General features: G+C 34.6%; 2 protein-coding genes across 6 annotated transcripts; one reads left to right on the top strand and one right to left on the bottom strand.

The window, feature by feature from the left end:
* Positions 1-318: 318 nt before the first annotated feature.
* Positions 319-4,067, top strand: LOC142517974 (phototropic-responsive NPH3 family protein NPY2-like). 5 transcript variants are annotated; one of them, XM_075620521.1, is made up of 6 exons: positions 319-428; positions 508-570; positions 1,381-1,542; positions 1,777-1,846; positions 1,952-3,127; positions 3,362-4,067. In XM_075620521.1, exons 3-6 carry the CDS (start codon positions 1,481-1,483, stop codon positions 3,881-3,883), a joined length of 1,830 nt encoding a protein of 609 aa, XP_075476636.1. In that variant the 5' UTR covers positions 319-428; positions 508-570; positions 1,381-1,480; the 3' UTR covers positions 3,884-4,067. The 5 variants fall into 5 exon arrangements, with proteins under 5 accessions (XP_075476636.1, XP_075476634.1, XP_075476637.1 ...); XM_075620519.1 differs by having other exon boundaries at positions 1,094-1,542; XM_075620522.1 differs by having other exon boundaries at positions 324-570; positions 1,094-1,542; positions 3,362-3,490; positions 3,574-3,855.
* Positions 4,068-10,979: 6,912 nt separating this feature from the next.
* LOC142519410 (putative N-acetyltransferase HLS1) lies at positions 10,980-13,122 on the bottom strand. Its single transcript, XM_075622415.1, has 3 exons — positions 12,652-13,122; positions 12,340-12,548; positions 10,980-12,036 (listed from the first exon to the last, which is right to left on the bottom strand). Exons 1-3 carry the CDS (start codon positions 12,835-12,837, stop codon positions 11,172-11,174), a joined length of 1,260 nt encoding a protein of 419 aa, XP_075478530.1. The 5' UTR covers positions 12,838-13,122; the 3' UTR covers positions 10,980-11,171.
* Positions 13,123-14,413: the final 1,291 nt, after the last annotated feature.

Here is a 14,413-nt window from a genome sequence, read left to right as displayed (position 1 = left end):
TGGATGGGCCCATTACCCTTGGCCCATCCCTAGCTCAAAAGGAAGACAAGCCCATCAAGGGCCCATGTATTCTCCTATAAATACCAGGTTTGAGTGTTCAGTTATTGGATTCACTATATTGTTTTCAGCAGCGCCCTTAGCTGCTCCCCCATATATCCTCAGTCTCTGACTTGAGCGTCGGAGGGGCTACGCCAGGATACTCTCCTGGCCCCCTCCTAACGGTCTTATTTGTGATTTCAGGCCCAGGGTAATTTTGGAGCCCGTGTCTGGATTAGTGACGCTTGCGTGGATCGGACCCTAAATTTCCCGTGAGTATCACATAGTGTTGCGGTGGTGGCTGGCAAAGATTAGGGACAACTCATCTTTTTGGTGTTTTGGTTTTTTCTGTTTTTTGGTGGCCGATCCCTTTCTGATTTAGTGGTTGTGGGGTTTGTTTGCTTGTTTTTGTTCTTCAAATTAGTGGGCACTTGTTCTCCCTAATGAGTAATTGATCTTTGAATCTTGAAGGGCTTCCGTTGATTTGAAAGATTGGTTTGATTCTCATGGGAGTTTAGCTTCTTCTGATCTTTGGTGAGTTTTAAAGAACATACAAAATCTGGTTTTTCTTCTTCTTTTTTCCCCTTCTGTTTTCTTGTGATAGCAAATGCTACTTGTTGTGTGTTCGAATGTTTATTGATTCTGGTATTTGTTTGGAAATGATATTTAATAGTAAACTTGTGATTTTTATGTTCTTTTTTGAGTAAAGACGCAACCTTCCTTATTTTCAACTCTTTCTGCATTTGGGTTCTGCTGAATTTGTGATGACCAAAGAATGGGTGAATATGTGTGCAAGAATTGGTTATTGATTCGGTCTTTTAGTGTTTGCCACTAGTTTTGTTTATTCTTCGCTATTGTACCTTTTTATCTTATGGGGTATAGGCGTTGATGCTTTGTTTCTTACACTCCCATTTCAGAGAACAAATATGTTGATTCCAGCGTGGCTTGTTCATATATGTGCATATGATTTCAGTATCTTACGAACTAATTGATGCTTCTTGTCTGTGATTTTGATGGTGCTCATTCACTCATTCCAAGATTATGTCGGATTTGACAGGTTTCTCCAACTTCATTGGTTGAAGAAAATTTTGTTGAGGAATGTGGATTCTTGTGTGATTTCTGAAAAGGGAACCTTAGATTTTATGCTAATCTTAATCAAAGTTTGTAGTTTAAGATATCAAATTAGGGGAGTGTCTCTATGTTTTCAAAAGTATAATTAGCCCCTTCTCTTTGTTCCGGTCCTGGTTAAGAGATCAAATTGTTTCTCAGTCTGTTTTATACATCCATTACGATCTTTTCATTTTCACTATCCATTTCCTTCTACTCTATTTTTGTTTCTCTTAGACCATAGAAAGGTGGCATGGCATTGTTTACGTCTTGTGCCCGAAGCCTTTTTCCGTTTTTAGGAGTTCAGATTTTGTTGAAAGAGTAATTGCCTGCCAAAATGAAGTTTATGAAGCTTGGATCCAAGCATGACCAGTTTAAGACTGATGGAGATAATGTCAGGTTAGCTATTTCTGCTGTCAAATCCTTTGTTATTATTTTTCTTTGGCCAAATATTTTGGATGAAGTATAGGTTAAGAGCCATCAAATTTACTCTTCTATGGAGTAATATGATACTGCTACAGTACTGTCACTAGAAAGCTCGTATAACCATGTTCTGTTTCTTTGTCGAAATTCAACTTTTAACAATGGGTTTATAAAGTTTATCATAGATGAGAGTTAAAATTTGTATTCCAGATATGTAGCGACAGAGTTGGCAACTGACCTGGTCATCAGTGTCGGGGATACTAAATTCTATCTACACAAGGTAAAGTCCCGTTTATACCAAACATCAACGTATCCTAAAAATACTAAATTTCACATCTTGAAAACTTTAGTTTTTTGCTACTAACACCAGTGCGCGTATTTCTAGTTTCCCCTTCTCTCGAAAAGTTCACGCCTTCAGAGGCTCGTTTATGGTAGAAGTGGTGAATATGACGATGAAATTGACATCCATGATATTCCTGGTGGAGCTGGTGCATTTGAAATCTGTGCAAAGTTCTGTTATGGCATGATAGTGACACTCAATGCGTATAATGTGGTCGCAGCACGATGTGCTGCTGAGTATCTTGAAATGTATGAAACCATCGAGAAAGGAAATATCACTTACAAGATCGACGTGTTTCTTACTTCTACCATTTTCCGTAGCTGGAAAGACTCGATAATTGTGCTTCAGACGGTCAAATCTTTTCTTCCTTGGTCCGAGGAACTGAAGATCATCAGCCACTGCTTAGATGCTATTGCAGTCAAAGCTTCTATCGACCCTTCAAAAGTCGACTGGTCGTACACCTATAACCGTAAAAAGAAATTATCTGAGAATGGAAATGACGCACAGTGGAATGGTGTGAAAAAACAACCAACAGTTCCGAAAGATTGGTGGGTAGAAGACCTCTGCGAACTTCAAATTGATTTGTATAAGCGAGTTATAATTACAATAAAAGCAAACGGAACATTTACTGCAGACATTATTGGAGAATCATTGAAATCATATGCTTTAAGAAGACTTCCATGTCTTAGCAAAGGCACCACACAAGGAGGTGATCTCGAAAAGTACAACTACTTGATTGAAACCATTATATCGTTGCTACCTGCGGAAAAAAGTTGTGTCCCTTGTAGCTTTTTGCTCAAGTTATTAGAAGCTTCTATTATCTTGGAATGCGGAGAGACGGTAAGAAGGGAGCTCATGGAAAGAATTGGACAGAAACTCGATGAGGCAACCGTTGGTGATATTCTGTGGCAATCTGCAACTGGTGAAACAACGTTGTACAGCATAGATTTAGTACACGAGATGGTTGAACAGTTTGTGATGCAAGAACATAGTGCGCAGAATCACTCAATCGAAGATCATAAATTCCGGGAGATGTGTGTAGGATTTACTTCGGATGCTTCCAAGATTAAGGTGGCCAAGTTGGTTGATGGATACCTGGCTGAAGCTGCGAAAGATTCGTCTTTACCTCTATCCAAATTCATCGAGCTAGCAGAAATGGTGTCTAGCTTTCAAAGATCATCCCATGATGGCATATATCGTGCTATTGACATGTACCTCAAGGTTGGTTTATTTATTTATTATTTATTTTTCGTCTGATTTGATTATTTGTCCTACTTGATGGGAAATTATAATTGGATTATGCAACTGATTTTCACCAGTCAATACTAGCTTGGAGGGTTGTTATTTATCCTTGTCACCGTTTTATCCTCTTTATTACATTCAACCATCTTATAAATGCCTGCCGCCATTTTAACTTCGATGATTCCCAAAACTAATTATCATCTTCTTTCACAGGAACGCTCGGGATTGACCAAGAGCGAAAAAAAGAGAATTTGCTCCTTGATGGATTGCAGCAAGCTATCAGCCAATGCCCGTGCTCATGCCGTGCAAAACGAGAGGCTACCTTTACGAGTTGTCATGCAGGTACTTTTCTTTGAACAAGCCAAGGCATCTGGCTCTGGTGGTGGCTCTGCTAGAGCTTTACTCCCTGGTACTTCATATGGCAGCTCAAGCTCCACAACAACCAACACCTCCGACGACTGGGATGGCAACCAGACATCTGAGGAGCTGAAGACCTTAAAAGGTCGGCTCGAATCTTTGAGCTTAAAAAGCAAGGGAGATGATGGTGAAACTGATGCCAAAGCAAATGTAGAAAAAGTAGCTGATAAAAAAGCGAAAAAGATTTTCTCGAGACTCTGGTCGAACAAAGATAGAAAAGGCGAAAACAGCAGCTCGGATACATCTGAGAGCCCCGGTTCTACCAGTGTCGAAGAAACAACATCCGCCTTTTCAATAATGAAGATGCAATCCTCTTGAAACGTTTTTACTTGTCTCTAGAAATTAGAACCAAAACCATTAAGAGGATTAGAGGATGAGGATTTAGATGCTAATGAAAATTTTGGAGCTTCAGAAGCCTATGAATGTGTCAGTAGGGGTTCATGTTTTTGATGTAGTTAAGTTTGATATTTGTCGCCCCCGAAGGAACCGCAGGCTTTCTTGTGTTCGGTGTGACGTTAATTTTCATTTGAGTAATGCAACATGTGCAACCAAATTTATACAACAATTCTTACAATACAAAAAATTCAATACAGAATTTTATTTATCAACATCTCATGATAAATTCAATACAAAATCTCAAGGTATAATAACAAAATCTCATGATTTAATCGTTGTAAATATCGTTGTACGATATTTTGGTTGTAACTTAGCATTATTCTTTAGGCCTCTGCTTAACTTAAGGAATGATGTTTCACAAACAGAGGAATGAAAAGAAAAAGTTTACAAAATTACACATCAAAGTGGCTTCTCTAACACTATTTATATTGCGTAACACATTATCTTAAAATTAATAGTTTTTTTATTATTATTAAATTTGGAGGAATATGGAGTATTTAACTTTGTTGTCACGATAAATTTTGAGAATATACCAAAAAATATCGCTCAGTTTATTAGAAGTGCTCTATTTTATTTAATAAACAATATAAAATCTATTTTAGTAAATTTTTAACTTTTGGCTTTCAAAATGAATTAGAAAAATATGGAAAAATTATCAGTTTGAGTAATAAAATTATTATATTTAAATAATATTTCAACTGTATAAATAGATCGGACGTCAAACAATATGTCTTGGTTTCTTCCAAGAAAAGTAAGATGGACTCATTCTCAATAATTTGACTAGTGAAATTTTGAAGGAGGGCACCCCAAACCGAACAATTTGGACATGAATTCGGGCCACAAAAAGTACCCACATGGTTTTGTAACTCTATTGGACTTAATTATATCAATATTTTTATTGCTGTTTTCAATTTTCTAGGTGGTCTAAAAGTTTAGGCCATGCTGCAAAAATTTGTTGAATAACGTGACCACTATGATATATTATACCAAGGACTAATTTTCCCCCCTTAATTTCATATTTGGCAACCTCCTACGGCTAATAAAGAATTTTTTATTCTTCATGTTATCTAAAATATGTAAAAAATTTGTTCTAAATAAATAAATTTGGTCTAAAATCATATGATACAAAAAATATCAATTTTGTTATATTACCGATTCATTCACACAAATAGTTTACATTTATTTTTAACAAAAAATAGTCTATTTTCATCGAACTATTGGTGTTGTATTTAACATGTCAGCAATTTTCGGTGACACATCATCATTTTCTAATGCTACATCATCACTCCAATGAATCAACTGATAACAAGATGAAAAAGTTTAAGTTAGAGGACAAAAATTTAATATAATCATTCAAATAAATTTCCAAATGTAGGTAGAGAAATGATAAATCAGAACCCATCAATAAGGTTGGGTAATAAAAAAAAAATTAAACTGAAGTTTAATTGGAATCCGATGTAAAAAATACTTAAAAATGAGACTAAGACCAAAGTGAACACACCATATCGTAGATGAAAGAAAAATTTCAATTAATCCCATGTTATAATTTAAGGCTACATTTGGTTGGAGGATAAAATTATGAAATGATTAAGAGAGAAATGATAAAAATAATAATTGAATTAGAAATATAATATATAATGATAAAATAATATTATGTTTGGTATGATTATTAAGAATGTGATAATTAAGAATCTTTTGATGAATTGACAAAATTGTCCATCCACTTCGGCGGCGGCGGCGGATGTGGTCGGCCGGCCGCCGTCGACGGCTTTGGTTGGCCGCGGTCGGTGGTGGTGAGTTTGGATATAAGAGAAAGACAAAATTGAAAAAATAGAATGAATTAAGAGTTAGATAAATAATCCTAGGGAGTGAGGAGTGATTATTTTATCCCAGTTAATATAATTTAATAATTTATAGGAATGATCGACTTAGTTAAATAAAAATCCTATCAAACATGAGAAACCAAACGTAGTCTAAGAACGTAGAGTGTGCTCAACTCTATCAAATGGATGAAAAAGGACAGCTTTTGACAATGCGAAAATGGACACTTGAAAAAGGATACCCACCGTTTCTTTGAACCACAATTCCTCGTACCAAAACCACCTGTAAGCTATAAATGCTCTACATGCATTCGTGTATACATACGTATAAAATTTTTTTTTATTAGATTATAACGTTTATACAAGATGCAAAAGATAAAAACTTTCACATATAATTAATTTTTATAAGCTAATATTAATAATCTCATTTTATGTGTACATCCAATATTTTGAGTTACATACAGGGACATAATTATGCTTGGTCCGTCTTAGGCTGTAGCTCAGTCCAATTTTTTTTTACAATGAGTTATAGAGATTCGAGCCAATTCTAATTTTTTTTGATAATATATATAGAGATATAAGCACAATCTAATTTTTTAATATATATATATATATATGTTAGTTCGGAGCCTATTGTGCAGTTGCGATCGCGTAAATCACCTCATCAGCCTAAGTTGTGAAATCATATTGTTATCTAGTGGTAGGATAAAATTTTATGTGTACGAGAATGAGTAAACACGGAAGTAAAGAAACCATTTAAAAGTCAAGGCACAAATTTGTGTGAGACGGTCTCACGTGTCATATTTTGTGAGACGGATCTCTTATTTGAGTCATCCATGAAAAAATATTACTTTTTATGCTAAGAGTATTAATTTTTATTATGAATATCGGTAAGGTTGACCCGTCTCACAGATAAAGATTCGTGAGACTGTCTCACAAAAGACCTACTCAAAAGTCAATAACCTTTCGGACCATCTTGTTTTTATGTATTCTTCTTTGGGGTTACTTAAACATTTTCAATCCATTTCAATTTTTGGGTTTTTGGAATCCAAACCATGTTTCTAAATTTCCTTAAACTGAAACAAATTAGGCAAAGTTTGGCAAGAATCATTCACAATACCTAGGTCAAAAACTGCCTGCTGAAATGGTTCCAAATTACAAGAAAGAAAATGCGCCGCGCATGCCCTATCACGTTAATTTATACTTCTAGTTGCCAATAATGCATTTGATTTGCAGAATTAACGCAAAAAGGAAAAGATTATTTTAGGGTTTGTGGTTTGCATAATTAAGTTAAAAGACCAAAAGTAATTTGATTAAAGGTAAAAGCACTAAGCTCAATGCACTAACATAAACTCTGGATGCCCTATTTTGTGATTAGGCTGCGTACTTCATGATAATTTGCCTATAAAAATCTGTAATTTTAAAAGAATTTCACATAAAATACAAAGTGTTTAATTTGGTTGATGAGACAGCTTCTCATATTTTAATTAATCTTGTCCGCTCGTCCACTATATCCTTTATGCTAACGGCATTAAAATAAATTTACAATTAAGTTTTCCTTTTCACGAAGATATATATATTTTTTACTTTTTTACATTTTGTAATTGAAAAGTCACCAACTAATTAGATGTGTCGTGGGCTGATGTTTTTTATTTCTATCTTCTTCTGGTTTTTTTTTTTTTTGGAATTTTGTAACATATTCATTTCAACGACTGTTTCCACAATATTAATACGAATCTTTTCATCGTACTTATGTTCTCATTCACATGTATCCTGAGAAACTTCATAGGGTCATCTAAATCTTAATTATTCTAAGTCAAACACGTTTAATTTTGGATTTTTTTAAGTTATAAACTCTTGAAAAGAAAATGCATCTTGTTGATATGAGTATTATCTATCAAATATTTTATATATCTCATTTTGATGTCAGATCATTTATTCATGCTCTCCGTCGCCCAGTTATTACTTATTAGTGGAGTTTCCATATTTAGATCTCAAGTTCGAGTCATATGGATATAAAATGATCAGTCAAACACCAAAAGCATGAAATCACCTTCTTCACTTTGTGTTATATTTCATACTATACAAATATATATGACTGGGCCTTCAATTTTCAAAGTTTTACAAGTAAATATTTGCATGTTTAAAATTATTGTATTTGTACGAAGCACCACTTACCTTTTTACCAAATTACAACTTGTTATAATGAGACATGTTCGATATTTTGAATAACATTATTCCAAGCCCTATATGTCGATAACTCTCTTAATAAGGATCTGGATCCTCTACAGTGCACCAACCACAGCATTTGGTGATGTGGATATTTAATGAGCATTTTGATTTGGGCTTTGTCTCTTTTTTTTCCTACTTTTTTGCCTCTTTTTCTCTTTTATTTTCTCTCCATTTTCTCTATTTTTTTCCTCGTCTTCAAACATTAGCAGACAGTTTTATATGAAATAATATAAACATTTTGATTTTTTAATGTTAAATTAATAATTTTACAATTAAATATTAGCATATTAAATTTTTACATGTGAAAAACCATATTATTTTTTTTTGAATTTGATGAATATTAATAATTTTTTTTCAATGAATAAAAATTTTAACAATATAAAACTATTAACATGTCTATGCAAAAATAAAATGAAAATTCATAATTTAAAATCCCGATACATTCTTCAATATTTATTTATAATTATTGATTAAATATTTGATATTATATGTTCATGGTCGTAAAATGATCGATTTTACTGTCTGTTAACATTTGTGGAAGATGAAAAAAATGGAGGGAAAGTAAAAGAGGAAAAGAGAGGGAAAAAAATGGGAAAAAAAATAAGAAGAAAGAAGCTCAAATCAAAAGGCCTATTAAATATCCACAACATCAAATACTGTGGTTGGTGCACTGCAGGGGATCCAGATCCCTCTTAATAAGGACAATCACTTCACTCGAGCAATCTTCAACCCCTCAATAATTGCACTCATTGTAATCCATGAAATCGAACATATGACATCGATTGCGATACAAATTATCAAAACTCAGATTCAAGAGTTTGACTTTTTACCAAAAGTTATAGCAAGCGATAACAATTAATGCAACTACAATCTTTTAAATTATACAACAATTTATTTCACCCAAAACACACAATTCAATTCTTTTTAAAGAAAATGTATTGCACTCCAAGATCTTATGATAAAATCAAGTTAACCAACAAACGAGAGAGAGCATCGAGAGTGCAATACAAGTGATTGCCACAAATTAAAGTACTCTCTTTCGAGAGTTGGCTTTTTAAATATTGTCGTCACATTAATTATCGAATATAAACTAAAATAAAAAATATGAAGCAAAAATATTTACAGCAGAGGAAGTATTTAAAAGTGGTGCTTTCTATTTACAAGTCTATATGAACAGTACCCCCAATTAACCAATAATGAGAGGCATATTTGGAGTGTGCAGCAGCAGCTCAAAATATTAACCAGCTTTAATTTGTCAGCTGACTCCACTTCCCAACTCGAAGCCAACGTGCATCCAATTATCTTATTCCCATCAAATTATAATATGATCTTTTCATACACTGTCAAATATAATGTTAGGTATGTTTTTTTTTAAAAAAAAAAAAAAATTTTTATCCCTTGCATTATGCTGAGAAATCGTGTTATTATTTCTCTGTATCATTCCAATTTTATCGGATAGTCGGAAGAAACTTAGATTATAAATCCAATTATTTGAATCAGTCATTTTGTTTCTTCAAATACATTCACCCCTTTTTTTTAAAGTTAATTTCTGTAGTTTTACCTCATAAAATATTAATTATTTTTGTTATTCAATATTTCTTAGTAATCAAACGGATTAATAAAATAAATGCGTGGTTATGTCACGATCATATAATAAGAAGGTAATTAAAAACTGATACAGAATGATAAGAAAATTCATTACGATACAATTGTTGTGAAATCAAATCCAGATCGATTAGTCTACACTGCTGGTAAAATTAGACATTTAATAAATTTTATTACGTTATTATTACTCTTATGATCTATTATGAATTAAGAATATTTGATTCATTACAATAAATTTTTATGACAAAAAACTGAATAATCCAATGGTTGTACCCGACGGGTACGTACATATGCTTTTTTAACGTTGTCAAAATGCATTGCATTATTTTTTTTAAAAGTTTATTAATTGGATAAGACGCATCGAACATGAAATTATTCATGGGATACGTTAAAAGTGAGGCGACTTGGCATTCACATGATTTTGTCTTTTCAATTCATCTTCCCATTTCCCGCCAAAATCAATTTCCCATTATTGGTACAAAATTTTAATAATTTCTTTCCAATAGTTTGATGTATCTTTTTTTTTTTTTTTTTTTTTCAATTAGCAAACAAGCTGTGATACCTATCTTTCTGGAATTTTGTAATGGAATAATACTTCAATTATTCATAACTCTAATTTGAGAATATAATAGAATATGAAATCCGGAAAATAAATAAATAAATAAATAATGATTGAATTTATGAGAGCCACTAAATATGCTTGTGCCTTCAAATATAATTAAACCTTTGTCTGCTCCACAAAAGAATACATGGCCAATAATGCTACATCTATTTTTCAGTGGATGATTGCCTTTGGCATATTCTGTGCTTATCGAGTAGATTTTACATGTTTTATTGATGATTTTCGAGTCGCCATTAAATTTAAAATATGATATAATCATGAAAAAATTGTCTCGAAACCATCTGGACAATCTGGTAGTTGGACATTAACAAAAAAAAATATTTATATTTCCCATCAATTTTCTGTAAGGTCCCTCTCCACATTTGTCATTAGCCAAACAAGTCACTAACAAAGATAGCATCGGGGCTTTATGGGCCTGTCGATACGATGATGATGCGTCGCATTTTCAATATATGTCACGAAAAAGATGGCCAACCGTGCAAAATCACATCAACATCAGGAATTCAAGTGAGGCCGCAGGAGAGGATCCACATGGCGCCTTGTTCTATTATTGAGATAATGGTCGGTCTACTCGACTCAGTATTATCTCTAACTAACTTCCTCATTAATATCAAAGTCAAAATCATGTATTCGAACTTTCCACATATATTGTCAACCACACCTAATATATTTACAAAATTTACATGATAGGGAGGCCGGAATTTATCTTTTACAACAATAACTACTAAACAACAAATGCTGAGAGTCACCAAATGTCTTCCATTCCTTCCACTCATTGGACCTCACAACTCATCATATAATAATAATATTACAAAAACAAGAAAATATTGAAGTAAAATACAAAAAGCAAAATATCAAAGGTCATTTCCGAAACTAAGCCCATCGGGTAGTGATGAGCAGGTGATTTTTATCACTTAATCCAAGCACAACTCTAAAACTCTCTAGGGTCGACGAAAATGGACGGACCAGGAGATGACTTGGTCCAGTCACCTGTGGCTCCGTCGCTGTATTCTTCCCCTAACCGTTTGATGCACCACAAGTCCTCCGGGCACGATAGAATTTTCCAATGTGGGATCCCGAATCTGAGCGGATCCCGGCTAGCCACCTCCGTGGCCACAACTCCACAGTCATGTTCCTTTGCAACATTGTGGGCCAGCCTACATAAAGCTCTTATAAGTTTAACAGCGTATGGGCCTTCACCTCCAAGCCCATACAGAAAATGAAACCCAAAAGGCCTAAAAACTTCAGGCACCGACGGCAAACTCAACCAGGGCAAAGCCTGGTCCACCACACGAGTAGTCTTAGCCAACGCTCTTCTCACTCGCGACGCGCCGCGGACCTCGAGCCGGAACACGTCTTTACAGTTCCACACGCTGAGAACCGCCCACGACTCCGGCGGACTATCCAGAAACTCGGCGGCCCCCGGCCATGACTCGGCGGAGTACGACCCTCTCGGCACGGCCAGGAACGTTCCTAAGCTGAGTTTATTTTTCAAGACAGAGTCGATGTCCCGTGGGAAAAACTCGGTGGTGGAGAACCTCCGGCGGTAGACGGCCTCCGCGTCGACGGGGCCGAGCCTGATGACCACAACCCTCTTGCTGATCTTGACCCGGTGGGCGAACACGGGCTGGACTAGAATGGAAGGGGTACGGAATCTTGAGTAGCCACATTTTTCAGTGAAGAGCTTGACAGATGCTTCGTTATCATTTTCAGTAGCCATGTATGAATATTCAGCGCCATTTTCTCCAAACCATCGCTCCAATTCCCGCACTAGCTTCAACCCAATTCCCATTCTCCTGCAAGCGTCCAAAAAACATTAAACAAATTAATATTGAAAAACCAGACGTCCCCACATGTAAAAGAAGTAAACTTTTAGACAGCAAGCACTCATTTCTTTTAGAGAGTCTGCGCAAATATATCATACGTGGTATGAGCCAAAGGAATATTTAAATAAGTCGGCAAACAATAATTAGTTGAGCCACCATCCATTTTTGGAATACCACTTGATAAACCGTGGACTATTTATGAATGAGACAAGATTTATAACGTGAGACAAATTCGAGTGATGAGCAAAAATAGAAAAGTATGGGTTTCTTCACCGACGAGAGGGGGAGACACGGAGGCCTAAAATATAGGCAAGTTTAGTGTACACAGGGTGGGGTTGATTCGGTTTTGTGGGGCAGTAATTGCCGCTTCTGGGGAGCTTCTTCCCGCAAGTAACGGGTTTGATGCAACCCCTGATCATCCCCACTATTTCTCTCCTCCCCTTATCCTCTCCCCCACCGCCCAACACCGCCACCTCCGCCACCTGAGACGTTCACAGAACAGAATCCCAAGTGAGTTCCCAAAACAATGATGGTGGAAATTAAAGTTAACAGAAATTAATGAAGGAAGCGATCGATATTACTAACCAGCATGAGGTAGGCGGGAGAGTGGCGGACCCGGCAAATGGGGTCTCCCAAGAGGTCGGTGAATAGGGAAAGCTTCCCACTGGGCCCGACCTCACACCTATTCTCCACTTCCTCCACTGCACTACAGTCTTTCTTCGCGTCATATTCTCTCACCACCACCGCCGCCATGCCACCGTCATCAACCATTCCTCTTTTCTAAATATAAAGATGACAGCTTTTTTCCAAGGCCACGAAATTATGGGTGGGTCTAATAAAGTGTGATTGAAGCTGGAAAAGCGACGGCCGAAAATCTTATCGAAATATGGAAGAAGTAAATGATTTAAAGCAAGAGAAACCTGGAGAAAGGACAGCCCGATAAAAGGAACAAGAATCTTAATCTTAAAATTTCTACAAGGCCACAGTACTGATGCGAGAGTCACAAGCTAGCTTCATCGTTCATTTCATTTATTTTCTCACTGAGGTATAAATTTCAGAGTAGTGACCCCTTTTTATACTTGAATTTCGGAGTGCCCACCCTAAATTATAAATCCGATTATTATGGACCCATAATATTTGGGTTACAAAAAGTTTGTAAAATATTATATTTTAATAGAGAAAAAAAACTCTAAATTATGATAATATTCAATTTATATGAAATATTTTAAAATTTTAATAAATTACAGTGAAATTTTTATGTATCTTATTATATGTGACAAATTAGAAGGACCGAGCTTATTTGGTTGCTAGCGATTTAGAAAGAAAAAAGAAATGTATTAATAATCAAAAGAACAAAAAAAAAAGAAGCTCGGAGGTTGATGATTCAACTGTTATTGCATATATTCCAAAATTTGTGTATACATGTCCTTCCATATGTTTTCTTAAGTTGATTTTCAAATTATAAACCCGGAGTTCATTCAATTTAATACGAGTATGTCGACGATAATATGTCTAAACGTAAATTTTACAATCGTTAATATAATACATATAGAAAAATATCTAAACAAGACTCTATAAAAGTAATTTTGAATAAATCAAGAATCGATGAAATCATAATATGAAGCATATATTTGCATCGTTATCGTTTAATATTTTGAATTTTTATTGTAGAATGAATTGTTTTTATAAAATAGCTATTTTATTTTAATCATTTATAAAAATAATAATATTATTATAAATATAAACATAATTAACTCATAAAATTATTTCACTGTAGATCTACCGTTGACATAAAAAGAAGTATTGGCGTTTGCTTTAGCTACGACGTCGTTTTTTTAACTCAAAAGGACACATTCACGTGAAGACATTTGAGTTTAATTTGTCACTTGCAAACCTTTTATGGGAAGTCTCTGTCTACTCCTTTTCCCTGTCCCTTCGGCTCTATCTATTTAAATCCGTTGAAACGCTAAATCTTAAGAAATCATATATATATATACATATATATATATATAATTGTTTGGAATTATTTATTTTATCAAACATTTTTAAAATAATAATAATAATAATCATCATCATCTTAATAATTGTTGGAGATTCAAGAAAACTACAATAACAGCCTTACCAATAATCAATACATTTTAATGAAAGGAAATTTCTTGGAGTCATTATTTGGTTAAGGGGTATTAGTATTTTCCTGCCAAACGTCTTATTTTTCAAATTAAAAATTATTTAAAAATTCATTTTTTTAATTAATTGAAATTAATGGAGTATTAATTATAACAAGTAATGGAAAAATGGCGGCGGTGGCTGCGCAGTCTTCTTTTTGTTTACAAACAATGGCCGCTTT

Source organism: Primulina tabacum, chromosome 11 (genome assembly GCF_025594145.1).
Source record: "Primulina tabacum isolate GXHZ01 chromosome 11, ASM2559414v2, whole genome shotgun sequence".
Lineage (NCBI taxonomy): Eukaryota > Viridiplantae > Streptophyta > Magnoliopsida > Lamiales > Gesneriaceae > Primulina > Primulina tabacum.
This window is presented reverse-complemented; position numbering and strand designations above follow the sequence as displayed.

Bases quoted from the DNA above. Each gene is read 5' to 3' on its own strand.
- LOC142519410 (XM_075622415.1), bottom strand. From the start codon at position 12,837: ATGGTTGATGACGGTGGCATGGCGGCGGTGGTGGTGAGAGAATATGAC. The intron at 12,549-12,651 runs GTTAGTAATATC...TGAACGTCTCAG, and splicing joins CTCCCGCCTACCTCATGCTG to GTGGCGGAGGTGGCGGTGTT. The intron at 12,037-12,339 runs GTGAAGAAACCC...GGACGCTTGCAG, and splicing joins CGTGTCTCCCCCTCTCGTCG to GAGAATGGGAATTGGGTTGA.
- LOC142517974 (XM_075620521.1), top strand. From the start codon at position 1,481: ATGAAGTTTATGAAGCTTGGATCCAAGCATGACCAGTTTAAGACTGAT. The intron at 1,543-1,776 runs GTTAGCTATTTC...TTTGTATTCCAG, and splicing joins ACTGATGGAGATAATGTCAG to ATATGTAGCGACAGAGTTGG. The intron at 3,128-3,361 runs GTTGGTTTATTT...CTTCTTTCACAG, and splicing joins CTATTGACATGTACCTCAAG to GAACGCTCGGGATTGACCAA.